We start from the raw sequence: 22,659 nt of genomic DNA, 5'->3' as shown, positions 1-22,659 counted from the left end.
GAATTACCCAGCCTCAGGCGTTCTGTTATAGCAACACAAAAACTGACTAAGACAAGCAGCGAGAGAGGTAGAAAGAGAATCAGGAAAGTGTAGAGAATATCAGCGGGACACAGTGTCCTTGACACAGCTCTCTAGCCGATCATTGCCCTCTCTGCTGAGGCCAAATGTGGCTTCACAATCTGTCTCAACAGGGGCTCTCAGGCTGCCCCCATCAATCAGTTGGAGTTGGCCCCTGAGATGAAATCTATTGGCAATCCCTGACCTTAATGTATACACAAGCAATTTGTTAACTACAATGCACCCTCAAAATGTACTATTGATCACTAATAAAATGAAATAAAATAAAAACCTAATAACAATATGATAATATGTGTAATTTAACCTAGATGTTCAGAATTTGAAACTTTTTTGGTAATGTAAACATAACACAAATACATAACTTTTCCTTTTTTTTTCTTTGGCAGCTGGCTGGTACAGGGATCTGAACCAGTTTTTGTTGTTGGGTATTTTTTCTTTTTTTTGTGGCTGGCTGTTACCTTGACCCAAACCCTTGACTTTGGTGTTATCAACACCACACTCTAACCAAGTGAGCTAACCAGCCAGCCCCTTGAACTCTTGGCCCTGGTGTTATCAGCACCACACTCTGAGTAGCCAGCAAGCCCTGAGTAGCCTGCCAGCCCTATAACCTATTTTGAATAGATTCATTATAATCTTTTCAGATTGAATCTGAGAGGCATACTCATTCTTGAAAATCATTCATACATATGATTTAGCTGAGAAAATAAGGGATTTCTAAAATGTATGGGGCTTTAAACAGATTTAGAATGGGGCAAAAGATTCTCTTTTTTATATTTAAAATTTTGAGGAAAAATTTCAAACATTCAGTAAAGAGAAAAATATAATATCCATGTACCCACTGCTTAGATTTTTAAAGTACTAACATTTTGCCATTGCTTCAGAGCTTAATAAAAAGAATGAAAACATTACAGATACAGGTGATGTCCCTTTTTTGCCTCTTTCTCATCCCTAATCTTCTCTACCTTCCCAGAGGTTACCACTCTGCGGAGGTTACTGTGTCTCTTCCTCACCCTTGTTTTTATATTTTACTATGTTTGTATTAATAAACACTAACCAGAATTGTTTTGTGTGTTTTTAAACATTATGTAAATGGTAAGGCAATGTAAAACTGTTCTGCAACTTGCCTTTATCAATTCCACACTATGTTTTTGAAAGGCATCCATGTTGATCCGTGTGTTCATTCATTTTACAGTCTGTCTTCTTTCTACTCTTTGAAACCTGCCCAAATTGTTCAAGACAGAAAGCAGATACAGCTGACAGCTTCTCAGTGCACAAATAAAACCATTCGGCCTCAATTGTCTTCTCTTTTTCCCTTTCTTCTCCTTAGTCTCTCGCCCCCCCCATCTTTCCTCTCCTGCTGTATTAAAGATTTTGAATATATATATATATATATATATATATATATATATATATATATATATATATGTAGAGAGAAAACATTGCATGGAGGGTCTGAATTTAGCACACTATCTTCCAAAAAAGAACAGACATTTTTCAGGAGCAGCTAACATTTATCAGAGACTGGCTAAGTGCAAGAACCTGTGCTAAACACTTTACAGTCATTTGCTAATCCTCAGCAGACCTTGTGGGTCTTCCTTGACCAAGGTCACATAGCTAGTGGGTGGAGACTTTACCCCAGGCACTCAGATGCCAGAGTCCATGTGCTTTGCCATTCAAAAAGAGAAGTCATAGTAATCCCAACTGACAGTGGTAGCTGGACTACTAACAGTAATGAGACAGAATAGGGCTAGGCCTGTGAACCAAACCTACTCCATTTTCTCTGCAGAGGACATTTTGTTACTTTTCCACTTCTCAGTCATGAGACCCCCAGGGCACATGATCACACCATGGCCCTGATAAAAGTAACTGGAAGAGACAGGTTGGATATAACTGCCCTGATAAAACAAACTGAGACAAGAGGGGAACAGAAATTCACTGAGTTGCAAAATCCCTTCCCCAAGGCTCGTCAAAATATAACTGTTAACTTTGTTTAAAACTTATCTCTATCTATGCATTCTTTTTTTTTCCCTGTAATTGTAAAAATTAAGTTACAGATTAACCTGAAGACCCCTTTAGGAGCTCCTGCATGCGCACAAAGGCACAAAGCTTCGAGGTTACCACTACAATGACCCTGCTACAATGGCGATAATGAACATTACCATCTTGGACCCACTGAGCAGGTACAAGGACCTGGCCTGAGTTTGTGCCCATGATGCAACCAGGAAGAACAGAATGGACCACCTCCAGGGGCACAGAATGATGATGCTGGCCTACACTCCTCACCCACTTTCCCTTTAAAAGACTCAGAATAGCTCCCCTTGTGGGGCTAGCTTCTCTGTAGCTATCTCCCTTATGCATAAGTCTATCTCCTCTTTTAATAAAGCATTGCTTGCTTTACTGCTGGGTGCATTATTTATTTCTATGGCTTTGGGACCCAAGAGCCTAATTTGGTAAGAGTCCCCAGGGCTAGCACTTTAACAACTTTGGATATTGATTTCACATCTAAATTAAGTATCGTAATGATTGCTGATAATAAATAATAATAAAGTAGAAGTTCACAGAGTTGAGTGTTACTTAAGTTCAGTTTTCTCACCTGAACTTCAGCCACCCACCCATTGATTTCTGACTCCCTGTTAGATACTTCTGATTGACTATTCCATTATTGTCCCTAACTCAATAAGAACCAAACTTAGTTATTTCTTTCCCTCTTGACTATCTTCTATTGCAGCAGATCTGGTTCCTCAGTCTAGCTTCCATAATCCTCTATGAGTACACTCTGGCTCCTTGCTTACCTGTTATGGACTGAATTGTGTCCCCCCAAATTCACTGGCGAATTAATTAACCCCAGCCCCATCTCCCATTTGGAGATGGGGCCTTTGTAAGGTGATTAGGTTTAGATGAGTTCAGGAGTGTAGGGTCCTCATGATGTGATTAGTGCCCTTGTAAGAAGACACCAGAGACCTTGCTTTCTCTCTCTGCCACGTGAGGACACAGCAAGAAGATGGCAGTTTGCAAAAGAGGAAACTGATTTCATACTGCCCAGCCTCCCTAACTGGGAGAAAATAACATTCTGTTGTTTAAGCCATACTCTGTGGTAATCTCTTATAACAGCCCGAGCTGACTAAGACACTACCTACATAGCTGTTGCTTTGCATTGCTTCGCCCCCCACGGATTTGTCACCCCACTTCTCCTGAGTGACGGAGATGCAAAGGATTACTCAAAGCCCATCTCTATTAAGCAGTGAGAGGCCCCGAAGTGGTTAATCTCCCACTGGAACACTCAAGTGAGAGGCATCCCTTCCTTAGGAAAGTAACCCCGAATTGGGGTTCTCTCCCTGCATTTATTTTCCAGACCAGGAAGTTACAGGAAGAGAACATAGGTGGGGTTATAGTTTAACAGTATAGGCTGGTAACTTTCAGTGAAACAAGCCAGATGACATTCCAGTAAGGCAATTAAGCGGTCCTAACAACAACAGTTTGATCTTAGCAAACATTCCTTCCTATAGCAATTCTCAGTATCTTTACATAACAATCAATAACTAGTCTGTCTGTGAACCAGCAACCTGCTGTGCCACAATTCTTATCTTGCAACAGAGACTTATACCCTGAAGGAAATTTCCAGTCCTCCACAAGGTCAATAATTGAAACTGCAAGGCTTTGGAAAACCAGGCCCTGTGAAGTACATATGCTTTTTAGTATATTCCACACAAGCATTTTAATCCTATTAATGTTCCATCCCTTTTCTGCAGTCTGCCCTTCATTACCCTTCTTTTGCCTATTTTTTCACCCATATTATTCTTCTGACCTAGGCTGATCCTCCTTCCCAAGTAACAGCAACCTTTTGGGACAAAAATTAAAGTTTCTTTTTCCCTAGTCTTTTCCCATATATTTTTAACAATTTCACCTTCCTCAGACTCCAACAATGTTTAATCTGTACCACACAATATAGCACTTAGTTGTATAATGTTTTTTATTTTTAAACATTTTGTGTCTGCAATGAAATGGTTAATTCTTCAAGGGTGAGCCATGTCTTATATTCTATTCCATGTGTCAGTGTCTCCCAACATCTTTTTAAACTCCCAGTACTATACATTCTCTCTCCTTTTTAAAGTCATTTTGGTCATTTTTATGTGGAAGAAAATAAAGAAGTATGTATTAGTTTGCTCAGGCTACCATAACAAAATAACACAGCCTGGGTGGTTTAAACAAAAGAAATTTATTTTCTCAAAGTTCTGGAGGCTGTAAGTCCAAGATCAAGGTACAGACAAGGTTGGTTCTGGTGAGGCCTATTTTCCTGGCTTGCAAACCACTGCCTTCTCACTGTGTCCTTATATGCCCTTTCCTCTGTGTGTGTATGGGGGGGGGAAGGGGGGGAAGGGGGGGAAGAGAGAAAGAGAGAGAGAGAGATTGACTGATTTCTGATGTCTCTTCCTAAAAGGACACTGATTCTATCAGATTAGTGTCTCATCTTTATGACCTCATTTAACTTTAATTACTTCCTTAAAGGCCCTATCTCCAAATATAGTCACGTTGGGAGTTAAGGTTTCAACATATAAATTTGGCGGGGGCAGCAGGGGGACACAGGTCAGTCCATAACAATGTTATTTTAAGTAAAAACATATTTTAGGTTAGCATATTATTAATGACTGTATTCTAAATCTTATTTTAAAGTTAATTTTAAATATAATCTTTAGTGATATTCATAACGTATAAAACACATTATGACTTTTCCTCATTTAGTAAGTGACTCACATCGTTTAATTAACTTTAATTATGTGAAAAAATGAATTATTGAGAAAGAAATTTTAATGAAGACATTTCATATTGAGTTTTAGTCCTGAATGTATTTTAAAATGTAGAATGAAGTTTAACTATTTGTTACAGCATCAAAAATAGACAAAAACTGCTTTCATGACATGATGTTTAGAATTTTTGCATTTGTGCTTAGAAATTGATTTGTTTTTTAAATTTTTGCTTTTAAACATTAAGAAAAAAGATTCAGGCTGCTGTTTGCAAGCACTTTCCCACAAATACCACAACACAGATGTTCTACCCAGTAGTGTAATAGGCAAATTGGCTACAATTTTTACTGTTTTTTCTCTTTTTTTAATCTTTTGGTGGCTGGCTGGTATGAGACTCTGTTTTCTCTTTTTCACATTGCGTTTGACATCATAAGGTACATTCTGATTTTGATCAGAATGAATTTAGAGATTTAGTGAAGCTATTGAGGGAAATTGGAAGAATTATTAGAATATCAGCCTCTCCACCCCTAGGTCATCTACCAAGAATAAAGCAAATATATGCTTACAAAAATGTCTTGTACTAGAATGTTCATGACAGATTTATTCATAATATCCACTAACTGGAAACAACTCAGATGCTCATCAACAGGAGAATGTATAAATAAATTAGGGTCCATCCATACAATTGCATACTATTAGCAATAACAAAGAACAAACTACAGATACATAAAACAATATGGATAAATATTGAAAAATTACACTAAATGGAAAGGGGCTGGAAACAAAAAGGTATAAACTATAATGATTAAATTTATATAAAATTCTAGAATAGGTAGAACTAAACTATGGTGATAGATCAGTGATTGCTTCTTGAGGGTGGGAGATTGGGAAGAAACTCAAGGGAAATTTCTGGAATATTCAATAGGCATTTGTAACAGTAGTTGAATAGGACATGATATCTGAGCATCTTGCTATGTATACGTACACCTCAAAAAAATTGAAGTACACAAAAAAAGAAAGAAAGAAAGGGCAACTGCTATGGCTTAAATGTGTCTCCCAAAAGTTTATGTATTGGAAGCTTGACTCCCATTTTAACAGCACTAGGAGGGTGGGAAATCTGACTACGGTATTTGAAAGGTGGGGTCTTAAAGGGGTGATTAGATTGTGAGGGCTGTACCCTTGTGAAAAGACCGATCCATTCATGGAGTAATGGGTGTGGTTCTGGTGGCTTTATGAGGAGGGCAAGTGAGCAGGTTAGCTCTTGCTCAGCCTGTTCTCTCACCAGTGTTACCCTGGTCACCATAGGACTCTGTAAAGTTCCCACCCTGAAGAAAGCCCTCACCAGATGTGTTCCCTGGACTTTGGACTTCCCAGTCTCTGAAATTACCTGGTTTCAGGCATTCTGTTATAAGTAACAGAAACAAACTAATACAGCAACCAACTGGTGAGTTTGGAAGATCATTTTCTTACAATTGGCTTTCCATTGGTTGTTCCTCATCCTCTCCAAAACTTATGTTTTTGGTCTTTTTCATTTTAGCCATTCTGGTGAGTGTGAAATGGTATCTAACTGTGATTTAAATTTGCATTTCCCTCAAAAACTATGAAGTTGAACACCTTTTCATATGTTTATTGACCTTTTGGATATCATCTTTTTAAGATGTCAGTCCATTTTTCTATTGGGCTTTTTTTTTATTTGTAGGAGTTACATATTCTGATATACTCCTACGTAGAAAATACCTTCTCCCACTCTGTAGGTTGCCTTTTCACTCTCAGTGGTGTGTTTTGACGAACAGACAGTCTTAACTTTCATATAGTTCAATTTATACATTTTCTGTTTATGATTAGTGCTTTTTTGTATCCTGTAATAAACTTTTCGCCAAATTCCAGGTTGCAAAGATGTTCTCTTACATTTATTATTGCTTGGCTTTCAAAATAAGATTGACAAAATAAATGTATTTTGTTTATAATGTGGAGAAAGTCCAAATAAAGTTTTTTTTCCATATGGAGATCCAAATGGTCTAGGAACATTTTTTCAAAAGATAATCTTTTCTCCATTGGTGCATGTCCTGGAAGACTTGTAAAAAATGCATTTTATATTTACTATGTAAATTATATGTAATAAATGGTTCAAAACCTATAATGCACATATGTATTTATGTACCATAAATAATTTAACCAATTCCTTTAAAGTAGACATTTAGACTGTTTCCATTTTTTGTTAGTGTTGTTATTAAGGTGCTAAATGAACATTTTGTTCAAAGTCAGTGCCAGTTGTTTGTTTTCTAAGGATAAATTACTAGGGGTGGAAATTGCTGGGTTAAAGTGCATGCCTATTTTAAACTTTGCCTTCTGTAAGGTTTATATTAATTCTTACTCCCACCTACCTGTTTCTCCCTATTCTCACCAAAAGTAGCATTATTGATCTTTTTATTTTTTGCTAAACCTGGTAAAAAGAAAACTTATTGTTTTCATTTCCATTTTTTAAAATAATTGGTTAAACAACTTTTAAAAATCCGTATTGGTTATTTGTTTCACTTTTTTTTTTTGGACTATTCGTCCATTTTTCTTCTGAGGTTGTCTTTTTTTTATTGGTTATAAATATATATACACATACAGATATATTTAATAACATTATCTCGCAAGTTTCTCTAGTTTGGCCTTTAACCTCATCTTGCTGTTCGAGCTCCGGTTTTTAACCCAATCTATACTAGGAACTAACACCCGACCAGACAGCGCTAGAACGCCTTTGGGTCCGGCCGTCGGTCTGTCCCATGCCATCCCACCACCCCTCCCCTTCCTCACCTCCTCCCCCTCCTCCTCTCCTGCTCCCTTCAGGGGCGGGGCCAAAGGAAGCCCCGTCTGCGCGCGCAGCTTCCGTTGCCATAGCCGCCGGGGACGGGGGCAGGCTCTTCCTTTCTCCAGCATACAGCAGAGAAGCAAAATCTAGGGAACGGGGACCTCGGCGCTGGGAGCGTCTGCGGCGTGCGTAACGTTGGCGCACGTGACTCCAGCCCAGCCTAGAGGGCGCGTGCGCAGTTTGGCTGGCAGGGCTCTCGGGCCGCCATCGTTCGGCGTTTGGCGGGGGCGCGGCCAGGTGGTGGACTTAGGCTCCCGGTGCCGCGAGGGCGGGTGCAGGCCGCTTTCCGGGCTTTCCAGTGCGCCACCTCCCTCCCCTGTGGCTGGGGGAGCCGGGGACAAAAGCAGTGACCACCCCGGGAGCGGAAGTGGAGAATGGCCCCCGTCAAGTAAGGAGAGCGAGTGAAGCACAGCCTCTCTAGACCGCAGGGGCGCAGGTGGGCGTGAGCGAAGGTAATCCAGGCCCGGTTACGAGCCCGGGTCGTCCTCTGACTTTGCAGCGGGTAAGACGGGCTGGGACTGAGTTTCCTCCAGGTCATGGGCCGGGCCGCTCAAATGGGGCTTGGAACTTGCTTCCACTAGATGAAATAAAATCTTGGGGGCCCCTGGTTGAAAGTAAGCGCTGGATACACACGAGCTGTTATTTTCACAGTTGCTGGGAGGAGTTGGCGAAAACACTTCTAAAACTCCTTTGTACGTGCTAATTGGAGAGGTAGCAACTGTTGGTGAGATCTTGTGGGTTTCGTGTCAGCTCATGAATTTTACAAGTATTACCTTTGTGGCTTACTGGAGTCTGCAATATAAGAATGGTAATACTGACCCACCTAGCAGAATTATGATGCCACAAAGCTCTATGGAGTGCTTAATGAAAAGGACAGAGGATCACGTAGGGGAACATTTTTCCAAACACTAAACCACATGCTGTTTTTTTAAAGTCATGCATTGAAGTGCTACAGTTAAGTTGAAAGGCATTATTATGACTCAGATTCATGATCAGAGAAGCGCCTTTTGTGCTAAGTATGGCATCCTTTCATTCATTCAGTAAATATTGAGTGCTAATTGTGTCCTAAGCACTATACTAACCTCTTGGGATGATATATGAGCAAACAAAACAAAGATTCTTGCCCTTTGGAGCTTATGTTCTAGTTTGGGGAAGATAGACAATAAACAGTAAATACAAATGAATAAATTATAGGTTAGAACGGTATGAGTGCCATGGAGAAAAAAACAGATACAGCAGGATAAGGGACATTGGGAATGCAAGATGCAGTTTTAAATAAGCACGTCAGAGTAGGTTTCACTGAGAGAATTGCATTTGAGCAAATATTGGAAGGAGCCGAGGAAATTAGCTGTGCTGACATCTGGAGGAAGAGCATTTTAGGCAGAGGGACCCACCAGTGCAAATGCTTTTAGCTTGGACTGTGCCTGGTATCTTCAGTGAACAGCAGGAAGGCCTGTGGCTGGAGCAGAATGAGTAAGGGGAGTAGTAATAAAATTAAGTGGCGCCACAGCTAAAGTATAGTTTGGAAAAACAGTGGAGTGTTTGAATCGCTTTAGTTGTCCTCATGTGAAGGTAATTACCTATTAGCTTCGATAAGATTTCACAGATTAACTACAGCCACTAATTAGTATGTGAGTTTACTAAGACTTTTTCCAAAATAGAATATAGTTGAGATCTAAACATAGTTGTAGTTTCCAGTAAGCACAGTGTGAATTGAGAGGAACTTGTCGTAATAGACTTTTATTTGCCCTTATTTAGGATTTTATTAAATATGGAAATGGCTCCTTTTTGCTTTCCTTCAGAAATGTGTCTAAATATAGATTCTACCAATAAAAAAATTAATCTATGGTAAGAAAAAGATGATGGATAATCGTGATTATTAACTTATTAATAACTTCTGTTTGCGTGTAATTTGTAAATACACTGTGGCAAACAGAAATGACTAAGAGGATACCTGTCATTTCAATGAGCTTGCAAACTGGTAGATTTGTAAATAATTTAAACATAAAATTTAAAAGGATGAAAAAAGTTTGTTTTTTTAAAGAACAATCCAAAGTAAATGCTAATAGAATGAAGTCATCTAGATATCATTGTATTTATTCTGGCAGTAGCTCACCTTTATTTCCCATTTTATCCCCCCAAATCTGCTTTTGGTGGGATGGTGATTTAGTTATCAATTTTTTCACATTTAACAAATACAGATTTTTTTATTTTTAGAAAACTGGTTGTAGAATCCATTGTGTATGCTAAGTAAGTGCACAATTCATGAACTAATGCATGTATTGATTAACATTGCACTAACAGGTCCTATGTAATTCTCATTGCTCTATCTGCTGGAATTTAGAACTTTTCCAAAACTATGCCTTTAAGCGATGCTTCTTTCTCTTATATCCTTTTTCCTCTCCAGGAGACAGATGTTTTTGGTTTCTTAAGTAGAGTTAGAACACTGAATGTAGAGTGACAATGTGTAATTTGTATATTCGATAAGTATATTTCTTTGGTGTAAAATTGTGCTATCAAAGTGTGTTAAGAAGTTTCAGTGGCAAGTAGAAATAATGATATTTTATAGTGTAAGTGTGGAGCTATCCTACTTGCCACATGAGAGGCAAGAATCTGTAGTTGGAGACATACCAGGGTGAACTATTGGTCAGTTTCAGCATTAAGCAGGAGGACACTAATCTTTTGAGTACTGCATAGTTTACAGGCAGTATGATCAGTGTTAGTTGATGGCCTCTATTGGGTGATTGGTACCACCAAAGTGCATGTCTTAGTGAAATCTGGACAGAGGATGTATTCAGCAGTCCTAGTAGGTAGGTAAGTGGCTGGTGGCAGGACCAATACTGAGTTCAGGTATAAGATCCTCTTCTGGAAAGAGGTGAGAAACTAAAAAAACCTAAAAGTCACTTATTAGAGCTTGATCAAAGGTCATGTCCAGGAATGAATCTCTTAAGTATATGTGTGAGGCCGTGTGGGTGGTGTCACAGCCATAGATAGAGGAGGTCTTTGGTTACTGTGGTAGTAAGAGCTGCCATTCACTGATGAATATTCTTGGTATATGCTTTTTATATCCTGGTGTCTTTTATTCTCTTCTTAAAAAAAGCATATGTCAATTTTTTAAATAAGAAAATTCCACTGTCCTGGCCGGTTATTCAGTTGGTTAGAGCACAAGGTCACTAGTTCAGGTCCCCATACGGGCCAGCTGCCAACAACAACAACAAAAGAAAATCCCAGAGGTTTATAGCAATTTGCCCAAGTCCACTTATTAAGCTGTAAGTAGCAGACCTGGTATTTGAACCCAGGTCTTTTAAATATCAAAGCCTGTACTCTTTCTTTATTCCAGATTGCCTCATTATGTAACAGTGTGCTGACATTAGTCTTCCCACTTTATGGGGTCTGTCACTAGAGCGATCACATTTGCTGCTGATGAGATTTTACTCACTAATAAATTTGATTCATTTGATTATGTGTTTTCTCTTCCTAGATTCTAATTTGATTCAAAGATGAGTAAGTGCAGAAAGCCACCAGTTCAGCAGATAACAAGTCCTGAGACATTCAGCCCAGATGTTCTTGCTGATATTTCTGAACTCTTTGCCAAGAATTTTTCTTATGGCAAGCCACTTAATAATGAATGGCAGTTACCAGATCCCAGTGAGATTTTCACTTGTGACCACACAGAATTTAATACATTTCTTGATTTGAAGAATTCCCTAAATGAAGTAAAAAACCTACTGAGTGATAAGAAACTGGATGAATGGCATGAGCACACCGCTTTCACTAATAAAGCAGGAAAAATAATTTCTCATGTGAAAAAATCTGTGAATGCTGAACTTTGTACTCAAGCATGGTGTAAGTTCCATGAGATTTTGTGTAGCTTTCCCCTTATTCCACAGGAAGCTTTTCAGAGTAGAAAACTGAATTCTCTACACCTTTGTGAAGCTCCTGGAGCTTTTATCGCTAGTCTCAACCACTACTTAAAATCCCATCAGTTCCCTTTTGATTGGAGTTGGGTAGCTAATACTCTGAATCCATACCATGAAGCAAATGACAGTCTTATGATGATTATGGATGACCGGCTTATTGCAAATACCTTGCATTGGTGGTACTTTGGTCCAGATAACACTGGTGATATCATGACCCTGAAATATCTGATTGGACTTCAGAATTTCATAAGCAGCATGGCAACTGTTCACTTGATCACTGCAGATGGAAGTTTTGATTGCCAAGGAAACCCAGGTGAACAAGAAGCTTTAGTCTCCTCTTTGCATTACTGTGAAGTTGTCACTGCTCTGACCACTCTTGGAAATGGTGGCTCTTTTGTTCTGAAGATGTTTACTTTGTTTGAACATTGTTCTATAAACTTGATGTACTTGCTAAACTGTTCCTTTGACCAAGTCCATGTTTTCAAACCTGCTACTAGCAAGGCAGGAAACTCGGAAGTCTATGTGGTATGTCTCCACTATAAGGGAAGAGAGGCTATCCATCCTCTGTTATCTAAGATGGTGCTGAATTTTGGGCCTGAAATAACCAAGAAAGCTCTCTTTCCTCATCATGTGATTCCCGAATCTTTTCTTAAAAGACATGAAGAATGTTGTGCGTTCTTTCATAGATATCAGCTAGAGACTATTTCTGGGAACATTCGTCTGTTTGAGTGCATGGGAAAAGAGGAACAAGCAAAGCTGAATAATTTAAGGGATTGTGCTGTGCAATATTTCATGCAGAAATTTCAACTGAAGCCTCTTTCCAGAAATAATTGGCTAGTAAAAAAATCTAATATTGGTTGTAGTACAAATACAAAGTGGTTTGGACAGAGGAACAAATATTTTAAAACCTATAATGAAAGGAAGATGCTGGAAACCCTTTCATGGAAGGACAAAGTAGCCAAAGGATACTTTAATAGTTGGGCTGAAGAACATTCTGTATATCATCCTGGGCAAAGTTCTCTTTTAGAAGGGACAGCCTCCAATCTCGAGTGTTGCTTATGGCATATTTTAGAGGGAAAGAAACTGCCAAAGGTAAAGTGTTCTCCTTTCTGCAATGGTGAAATTTTAAAGACTCTAAATGAAGCAATTGAAAAGTCATTAGGAGGAGGTTTGATTTTGGATTCCAAGTTTAGGCCAAAACAGCAGTATGATTGTTCTTGTCACATTTTTTCTGAAGAACTGATATTTTCTGAGTTGTTTAGCCTTACCAAGTGCCTTCAGGATGAGCAGGTTGTAGAACCCAGCCATCGAATAAAGTGCCTGCTTGTGGGTTTGCCAACTCTGCGTGATATCAAAATGCATATGCCATTAGAAGTTCAACTCCTGGAATCAGCTGAACTCACAGCTTTCAGCTGTTCATTGCTTCATGATGGAGACCCAACTTACCAGCAGTTATTTTTGGACTGCCTTCTACGTTCATTGCAGCAGCTTCATACAGGAGATGTTATGATCTTGCCTGTACTTTCTTGTTTCACAAGATTTATGGCTGCTTTGATCTTTGTACTCCACAGTTGTTTTAGATTCATCACGTTTTCTTGTCCCATGTCCTCCGAGCCCCTTAGGACATGTGCAGTCCTGCTTTGTGTTGGTTATCAGGACATTCCAAATCCAGTTTTCCAGTATCTGCAGAATGTGAATGAATTGTTGAGTACTTTGCTTAAGTCTAATGCACCCCAGCAGGTTTTACAATTTGTGCCAATGGAGGTGCTCCTTAAGGGGGCACTACTTGATTTTTTGTGGGATTTGAATGCTGCCATTGCTAAAAGGCATTTGCATCTGATTATTCAAGGGGAGAGAGATGTCATTAGCAGCCTTCAATTATGAAATCACACTTGTTCTTCCTGAGATTCAACTTTATGACTTCTTACAGTTTCCAATGCTATCGCATTCCTTTGCTGTTAATTTAAAACCTTTTATTTGGAGGAAAGGCCAACTTTTGTATCATTCAGAGTCTCATTAATTTTGGAAAACCATCAGCTAGTTCTGATCTCTAAGATATGTACACCCTTAGGCACAGAGTGGTGGAATCCATGCGGTGATAGCATTCAACCTTAAACATGAGATGAGTGTATGTGCTTGGGGTGGACACAGCCCTGCATGCATATGCAGTTCAGTTGGTCTTATCTGCTTAAGGTTTTACCTGTGTGCCTTCATTCAGATTAGATAAAGAGTTGATAAAGGTCATTGGTGAAAGGAGGTGAGTCACTCCTCAGCAACACTGATTTCCTTTTACACTTAATGTGTCAGTTATGGATTTCAGGGAACTCATCCTGCCAGATTCTTGGTATGTGCCATTCATTGCCTTTAGGCTAATTGACCCAATTTTCTTTTGTGGTTCAAATGAAACTAGGAATATTTGAGTAACCACAACCATCTGACAAAAAGTTAATAGGACAGCTTCAAACCAAAGATCATGTTTAAGACAAAAATTGTTGTGTCTGTTACACTCCTGTATCATGAAAAACTTCATTTAGCAATAGTGTAATAATTTTTAACTTCCAGGAAATTGTGAATAAAAATATTTTTCAAAATTTTAAGATAGTGTCTATAGTCTCATATTGGGGACATATGAATTTGATGAACATACTAAATACTGAAGAAAAATTTAACATTTTCAGAATGATGGGTTAGCATTTAAAATTTTTTAATTTTAACTAATTTCTTTTTTCAGTGTGAAAGTAGCACTTTACCAAACAATTAGCCATAAGATGGTTATTTTATCAGTTACATTTTATTTCTTTTGAATTATATGTGTTTGACAGTGTAGTGAGCTTTCCTGGCAAACTGTATTAAGCAGTTCTTCATTACCTCGAAGTTCCACAGAGTGGAGAATATTTTAATTCTCATGTGTGTTTAAGGCCTTTTTGTTAGCTTAATGAAAAATAGATGTATTCTCTGATGTATTTTGTTGATAAATATTAATCTGAAAATTTTTCATGTTCTTTGCTATTTTGAGTTCCATTACAGATTCATGAATAAAGTCATTAGCAGAGAGATTTTGTGTTCATCATTTTTAAAGGGAATCATGGGGGAAGTTAAAAATATAACTTGGAAACAGACTTTTTTTAAAGGAAGACTTGAATGGGAGTTAATATTCCTTCATTTCCTCTGATTTGTATTCATTAAAATTTAGTGCTTAATATTGTAATATTTATGGATGATCTACTTCAGGAAAGAAATTGAGTATTCAAGGGGCGTGGAGAGGTGAGGGTGTGGAGGCCTGGAGGTAGATTTTTTAAAGAAATCTGATTTTCTACTGTAGGCTTTGTAGAAACAGTCTCAGTTGTATGATTATAGGAGTCTGATAGAAAATTGGTTGCCAAGAGAGAAAAATCACTCTTGGAAAACCATTTTGCACTTAATAGTCTTTATGCCTTGCTAGGTTGGTTCAATATTATATTGCAGTTTATTTTTACTTATTTTAACCATTTGATTAGAATGGAGTTGAAAGCCTTGGTCCAGATTCTGGTATTAAAACTTTCTTTTAATGCTTTCAAATAAGTACTGATTGCTTAGTTGTTGTTTTTTTTAAACACTAATCTGTGTTGGAATATGTGACACTGGACTATAGTAGGATATATTTTGGTTTTTTAACACAGCGTTTGGAATCAGTTGCTGCCCATCTGATTCACTGGATCAGATTGCTTCAGAGGTGAGATATAACTTGAGGAAGGTTTTAATTGAACTGGATATAGATGACATGTACTGTGATTTATAGGAATTTCTCCTTAAGAGAAAGGGGAGGAAAAATGCTACCCAAAAAATGAATAAAATGTAAAAGTAGGGGAGAACAGTAAGATGAGAGAGATGGTATACATCATTTATCAAGGTAGTTAACTTTTTTTTTTAATATTAGGCAAGTAAGTACATAATTATATTGGGACATGGTTAGACATCATTAGAAGAGTGGCACATCACCAAAGGTGGGGATTGAATGACAGCCATTAATAAAGTAAAAACCTTGGCTGAATTTCTTACAGGTGAATTATCTCTAATGTTGCATTTTGATGTGTATGCATATTGAAAGCAATGCTATAAGATTAAGACTGTTAGAATTATTTACATATGAAATAATTTTGGGAACTGCAGCTGCTTTTCAAAAGTAGAATAATAAACATGTATTTTTCCAAATGATGAATTAAGTAGATGGAATCAGAACTTCATAAGTTACAGGTCTTCTAAAGGAAATGTAAACTGTAAAAACCCACAATTAATAAACAATCACATGTTATTCTATCTTTTTGTATTTATATCCATCAAGAGAATATATTCTAACTGGTTAACCAGAAGTTTGGAAGTAGGTCTCCATTGGAAGAACAGAAAAGGGGATAACTCTTTTTCCCTGGTGAGGATGCAGAGAAAAGGGAACCCTTATTCACTGTTGGTGGGAATGTGAATTAGTACAACCATTATGGAAAACAGTAGGGAAGTTCCTCAAAAAACTAACAATACAGCTACTATATGATCCAGCAGTCCCACTGCTGGGTATTCAAAGGAAAAGAAATTATTGTACCAAAGAGATATTTGCACTCTCATGTTAATTGCAGCACTACTCATAATAGCCAAGGTATGGAATCAACCTCGGTGTCCATCAACGAATGGCTAAAGAAAATATGGTATATATACACAATGGAATACTACTCAGGAATGAAAGAATGAACTCTTGCCATTTACAGCAACATGGAGCCTGGAAGGCATGTTAATTGAAATGTCAGACACAGGAAGATAAATACTGTTCTTTAAAAAATTTTTTTCCATAGGTCTTGAGATTTTTAATTTAATTGTGATGCTTTTTGAGAAGCCTTAAAGCCAGAAAATACTTCACAAATGCGTTTCCTAAAAACTTCCGTGAGAAAGAGGTCTTACAAATTCCATTTCTTCAATATTTTTTCCATGAGAAAAAAGTTGTATTTTAGTGGGAGTTTTTGGTGTAATGTTATTTAAATATTTAAATACATTCTGAAAGAAATTTAAAATCCAAATTTGTGGACTTTATTTCCATCTCTAAAATGGCTTTTTGTTCAAAGAGATTTGTGTTAAATTTTTTTCTACTCCAGATTTTGGAATGGAATTAAAAAAGCAAGGTTAAAATATTAGAAGAGATTAAAGAAAATGTTTATGCTCTTGTTACTTATCTTTGGTGAGAATATCAGATCTTTTATTTCAAGATGAGATTATTATTTGAATAGTTTTTTAAAATTAGTTACAGTGCTGTGATATGGGTATATGAAATCAGTTAATCCCTCACATTTTTGGAAGTGAAAAATGATTATAAACCAAACATCTTATTTTCCATCTTTAAATACTCTGTTCATTGACTTTAAAAATGTAACACTGATATTTTATTTAGTGTAGTTTTGCTTTCTAAGATGAAAAAAAAAATAGGACATTTTTAGTTTCAATTTTTAAAATCATTTTAAAGAATAAATGGTTACCATGTTCGTAAAAACAATACATGCTTGTAAAGATTTTAAGCAAAGCATAAAGGTTTTCTGTTAATGTTCTAAAGATGTGGAGATTAACATATGCTGATAAAATTAGGCCTTAGTTAAGTTTCCTTCATAATCTGTTTAATGCAATGTAAACTATATGTAGACTTAATGTAAAATCCTCTATTAAAATGATGACAATTATATGTACATGGTACGGATATGCAAGACCTGTCCAAAATTTGTTTACTACATGGCTAATATTGGAAAGAGAGGCTCTATTATTTTTTTACTGAATAAAACTTTTCCTGCTGGTCTTTGGAGCAGAACTAAGTATAAAAAATTTCAATATTGAAATGAAACATGAATATTTCATATTTTCAACTTCAGCATTGAATATGACATATAAGGTATTTTATATTTGGATGGTAACCATTTTTTAGGGTTGGTTTAATGGGCCAAGTACAAGTAAACTAAAAGCTTGATACTACATAAAGTAACTCATAGTATGTGTGTAATTAAAGCAAGCCTCAATAAATGTATAATGAGTTGCTTATTTTGAGTTTCTAATTAATGCATTTTTTTGTTTATATAAATAAAATTAAGGTGTTTTTTTTTTTGTTTCCCCATTCTCTTGTTATTAAGTCCCTTTAAAATGTGCTTTTTCTTGTTGGTCAATACAGAAATGAAAGTAACTTATCTTTGGATAAGAAAAGTTCATACTGGAATGACTTAGAAGGAAGTGAAGCTTTTTTATGACCACATATGCCAGCTGTTCTGTATTAGTGAAAAGATTTAGAAATTATCTGACACTAAGCATAGGTTAGCATTTAATTTCACTCAACTGGAAATTTTATTTGAAAGTCCAATCTGCTTGTGTTCACATATAGATTCATATATAGGTTGTCTACTTATTTATAAATTGTACTCATTGTAATATTTCTCTAATTTTCTTGAGATCTTGATCTCTGTGTCTTTCCAGGATGTCTTAATACATCAATGAGGTGTAATCATTCTGTGTTCTTTTATACCAGGTGCAGCAGCATCAGTTTAGCTTGTTATGGGACATTTAATATTATTTACTTTTTAATATTGCAGCCATATTTTTGATTTATGGCTTAAGTTTGATTTTTGTGATTTAAGAAAAACATTTGTGAAGATTGTTCTTTTTCTCTGAGCTATTTATTATTTTGAAAAGATATTTTTATTAAAAAGACTACAGATCTTTGTGGATAAACTTACACAGTACAGTTGGCTTGCCACATCTGTAGATTGAACCAACCATATATTGAAAATAGTCCAAAAAAATTGCATCTGTGCTGAACATACACAGGTTTTTTTCTTGTTATTCCCTAAACAATACAGTATGACAACTATTTACATAGTGTTTACATTGTGTTAGGTATTATAAGTAATAAAGATAATTTAAAGAATATGGGAGGATTTATGTAGGTTATATGTAAATACTGCCTACTCCAAATACTTCAGCATCTGCAGATTTTGGTATCCGCAGAAGGTCCTGGAACCAATCCCCTATGAATACAGAGGGATGGCTAATTTATGTTTCTGCATCTTTTTGCTATTTAAGATTGTGCTTCAATACCAAATAATTTTACTGGGCAAGACAGACATGCTTTTACTGTCTGTACTTTTGAGTTTCAATTCTGTTTCCAGTGAATCCCAGGACTGAAAAATAAATCTGTATACTAACTAGCTGAGAAAAATTCAAGTAAGAAGTTTTATTTATTTATTTACTTACTGATGGAGTTTGGATGTGTTGTGCCCTCCAAAACTTATGTGGAAATTTGATCTCCAATGTGGCAGTGTTGGAAAGTGATTGAGTCATAGGGGCGGATCCCTCATGAATGGATTAATGCTCTCCCTGGGAGAGGAGGGGTAGTGAGTGAGTTCTCGCTCTATTAGTTCCCAGAAGAGCTGATTGTTTAAAGGACCTGGCACCTCCTCGCTCTCTGTCTTGCTTCCTCTCACCATGTGATCTGCTTGTACCTGCTGGCTGCCTGTCACTTTTCTGCCATGAGTAGAAACAGCCTGAGGCTCATGCCAGATGCAACTGTCCCAGAATCATAAGGCAAATAAACCTCTCTTCTTCATAAATTACCCAGTTTCAGGTATTTCTGTTACAGCAACACAAAACCAACTAAAACACTTACCATATAAAGAATATTTCACAGGGCATAATTTGGCAGCTGGCTGGTACTGGAATACGAACACTTGACCCTAATGTTACAAGGTGGCACTCTAAACAACTGAGCTAACCAGACTGCTGTAGCTGAGAAAATTCAAAGCAAGCGTAAGTATTTCTTAGTGGGTTTCTTTTTTCAATTAGGATAAACATTATCCCTGCAACTATCCGATAACTCCAGTAATGTTAATCTCTTCCTGGGGCTATTGCACTTAGGTCTTGAGTTATTCAATTTGAGCATTTCTTTACGTGATCTTACATTGTTCTTTTTTCATTTTTCCATTTTTTTCTTTGACAGGATTGTAAATCATCAGGTACATGATGTATTCTTATTTTGTATGTTATATCATCAGTACATTTGTCTACAGAATGCTATTTGATTTTGTTTTTCATTATAGAAAACTTTCAAATATACAAAAAATTAAAATGATGTATAACAAACCTCCATATACCATCAACAGAGTGAAAAGACAACCTACAGAGTGGGAGAAAATTTTTGCTAACTATGCATCCGACAAGGGACTAATATCCAGAATATGCATAGAACTTAAGCAATTATACAGTAAAAAAAATAAATGACCCAATTAAAAAATGGGCAAAGGAGCTGAATAGACATTTTTCAAAGGAATAAATACAAATGGCCAGCAGATACATGAAAAAATGCTCAACATCACAAGTCATCAGGGAAATGCAAATTAAAACCACATTGACATAGCACTTCACTCCAGTTAGACTGGCTATGACCAAAAAGACGGTGAATAACAAATGCTGGCGAGGGTGTGGAGAGAAGGGAATACTACTGCACTGTTGATGGGACTGTAAATTAGTACAACCACTTTGGAAAACAATTTGGAGGTTTCTCAAACAACTACAGGTAGATCTTCCATATAATCCAGCAATCCCTCTTCTGGGTATATATCCAGAGAAATGGAAATCATCATGTCGAAGAGATACCTGCATTCCTATGTTTATTGCAGCTCTGTTTACAATAGCCAAGATATGGAACCAACCTAAATGTCCATTAATAGATGAGTGGATAAGGAAACTGTGGTATATATACACTATGGAATACTACTCTGCCATAAAAAAGAATGAAATACTCCCATTTGCAACAACATGGATGAACCTGGAGAAACTTATGTTGAGTGAAACAAGCAAAGCACAGAGGGATAAATACCACATGTGCTCTCTCATATGTGGGAGCTAAGAGAGAGAAAGGAAGGCAGGAAAGGAAAAGACCACAGTAGTGCCATGACCCAGCAGAGGGGGGAACCTTCCTAGGGCTACAAATTGGAGTGGAGGGGAGGGGGGAGGGGGAGGGAGGTTGGGGGATAATTGGGAGGGGACAAAGGGTACAAAAGTAATTTCTGGTAATAGATATGCCCCCAGTATGAATCTGGCCCCCACATCCTGGGCAGGAGGGGGGACAATCAGCTTTGTATCTCATGAATATTCATAATAAAAAAAATTAAAATGATGTAACAAACCTCCATATACCCTCACCCAGGTTTCATAACTATCAGCATTTTGCTGAACTTATTTTATTCTACACTTTTTTCCCTTGGTGTACTGTATTTTAAACTTGTGAGATACATAGCTGTGTATCTCTAACACATACGTTATCACACCTAACAAAATTACTGTTACCCAATACCCAGTCCATGTTCAAATTTTAATTTGTTTCAAAAATGCCTTTTTTAGAGTTGGTTTGTTCAAATAAGGATCCAAAATAAGGTTTACATGCTGCATTTACTTAATATGTCTGTGAAATCTCTTAATCGATCGAGTCCCTCTCCCCACCCCCCAACCCCAACGTTTTCTTTTCTGTGCCATTTCAACTGCTGAAGATCTGGTGATTTGCCCTGTAGGCTTTTCCACATTCTGGATTTCACTGATTATTTACTTGTGATTACTTTTTAATTGTATCTCTATGCCACAGATTTTCTATAAATTGGTAGAGCTAGAGGATTGGTTACTTTTGGCAAGAATACATCATCAATGGTTGTGTGTTTTTATCACTTCACAAAGCACAAAATGGTTAGCTGCTCCTTCTCAGTGACATGAAGGTACATCAGAGATCAGATGTTGTCAACCTGATCCATCAGTTACTGAGTTTTCTATCCACCTTTCACTTAATATGTCTAACATCTAGTGAATATTGATACTAGCTCTAATTATTAGGAGTTGCAAAGTAGTGTTTTTCTAACCATGTTTTTTCCATACATAACTGGACTTTTATGAAGATGTACTTGAAGATATCAGCTATTTATTTTTTCCTGAAATAGTTTGTTCAGGAAAAGCTGGACGACCGCTTTATCAACTTTCAGAAAAATAGGTTGTGTCTTAGCAACCTTGAAAGGTGACCAATGAGATTTTTGTTGTGGTCATATTTGTTTTTAAACTATCCTTAGGAACTCATGGGTGGTAATATATTTGATGTATTTTAATCAATCACAGCTATTGTTCTTACTTGATGCTCAGATTATCTGGTTTTGGTTCAGGTGGGTAGCGAAAGTGCTCCTTCATGTTGATACCTATTTTCTTTTCTTCCTCTCTCTCTCTCTCTCTAAACATAATTCAACAGTCTTTGATAGCTTCCATATGTTCTGGCATAATGTGTACCATTTCATCTTGTATATTTTCTGCACAGAGCTGACATCATCCTGACTTTTTGGTGGGGATGTCTATAGAGCAGTGGATCTCAAAATTTTTGGTCTCAGGAAACCTTTACTGTCAAAAATTATTGAGGAAGCCAAAGGGCTTATGTTTATAGGAGTTATATCTGTTGATATTTTCCATATCAGAAGTCAACAGAAAAAATTGTTTTATTAATTTAAAAGCTTTACTAATTAAAAGAATGCTAAAACCATTACATGTTATCATAAATAACATTTTTGTGTGTGTGAAAAATAACTTTCAAAACAAAAAAATTCAGTGAGAAATGTGGCATTGTTTCCATTTTTGCAAATCTCTTTTTATGACAGCTGGATTCTCATCTGATTCTACATTCAATTGTTTTAATACATTGTTTTGGTTGAAATACTTAAGAAAATCTGGCTTCACCTAGATATGTAGTTGAAAAAGGAAGGAGTATTTAAATAATCTTTTTAGGTAATTACGGATATTCTTTGTTGCTGCATCAGAACTTGACATGTGACAGTTTCTTAAAAGTTGGTTGCAATGAAGAATCTTAAGCTATATTAGAGAACTTTTTGTACTCTGTTACCCTAAAATCCATTGGTCTGTCTTCTACTTTGAATAGGTCATTTACCCATATATGATTTCTTAACACCATGAATTTGTCATTTGGAAAATATTGGTTCACTGAGTTATGCAGATCTTGCAAATGTTGACACGGTATCAAAAAAAA

At 36.8% G+C, this 22,659-nt stretch overlaps 1 protein-coding gene across 3 annotated transcripts; it reads left to right on the top strand.

The window, feature by feature from the left end:
- The first annotated feature begins 7,880 nt into the window (after positions 1-7,880).
- CMTR2 (cap methyltransferase 2) lies at positions 7,881-14,533 on the top strand. 3 transcript variants are annotated; one of them, XM_063111607.1, is made up of 2 exons: positions 7,881-8,113; positions 11,159-14,533. In XM_063111607.1, the coding sequence occupies exon 2, from the start codon at positions 11,178-11,180 to the stop codon at positions 13,479-13,481; it is 2,304 nt and encodes a 767-aa protein (XP_062967677.1). In that variant the 5' UTR covers positions 7,881-8,113; positions 11,159-11,177; the 3' UTR covers positions 13,482-14,533. The 3 variants fall into 3 exon arrangements, with proteins under 3 accessions (XP_062967677.1, XP_062967676.1, XP_062967678.1); XM_063111606.1 differs by having other exon boundaries at positions 7,881-8,179; XM_063111608.1 differs by having other exon boundaries at positions 8,046-8,065.
- The last annotated feature ends 8,126 nt before the right edge of the window (positions 14,534-22,659 follow it).

Source organism: Cynocephalus volans, chromosome 10, assembly GCF_027409185.1.
Source record: "Cynocephalus volans isolate mCynVol1 chromosome 10, mCynVol1.pri, whole genome shotgun sequence".
Taxonomy (NCBI): Eukaryota; Metazoa; Chordata; class Mammalia; order Dermoptera; family Cynocephalidae; genus Cynocephalus; species Cynocephalus volans.
This window is presented reverse-complemented; position numbering and strand designations above follow the sequence as displayed.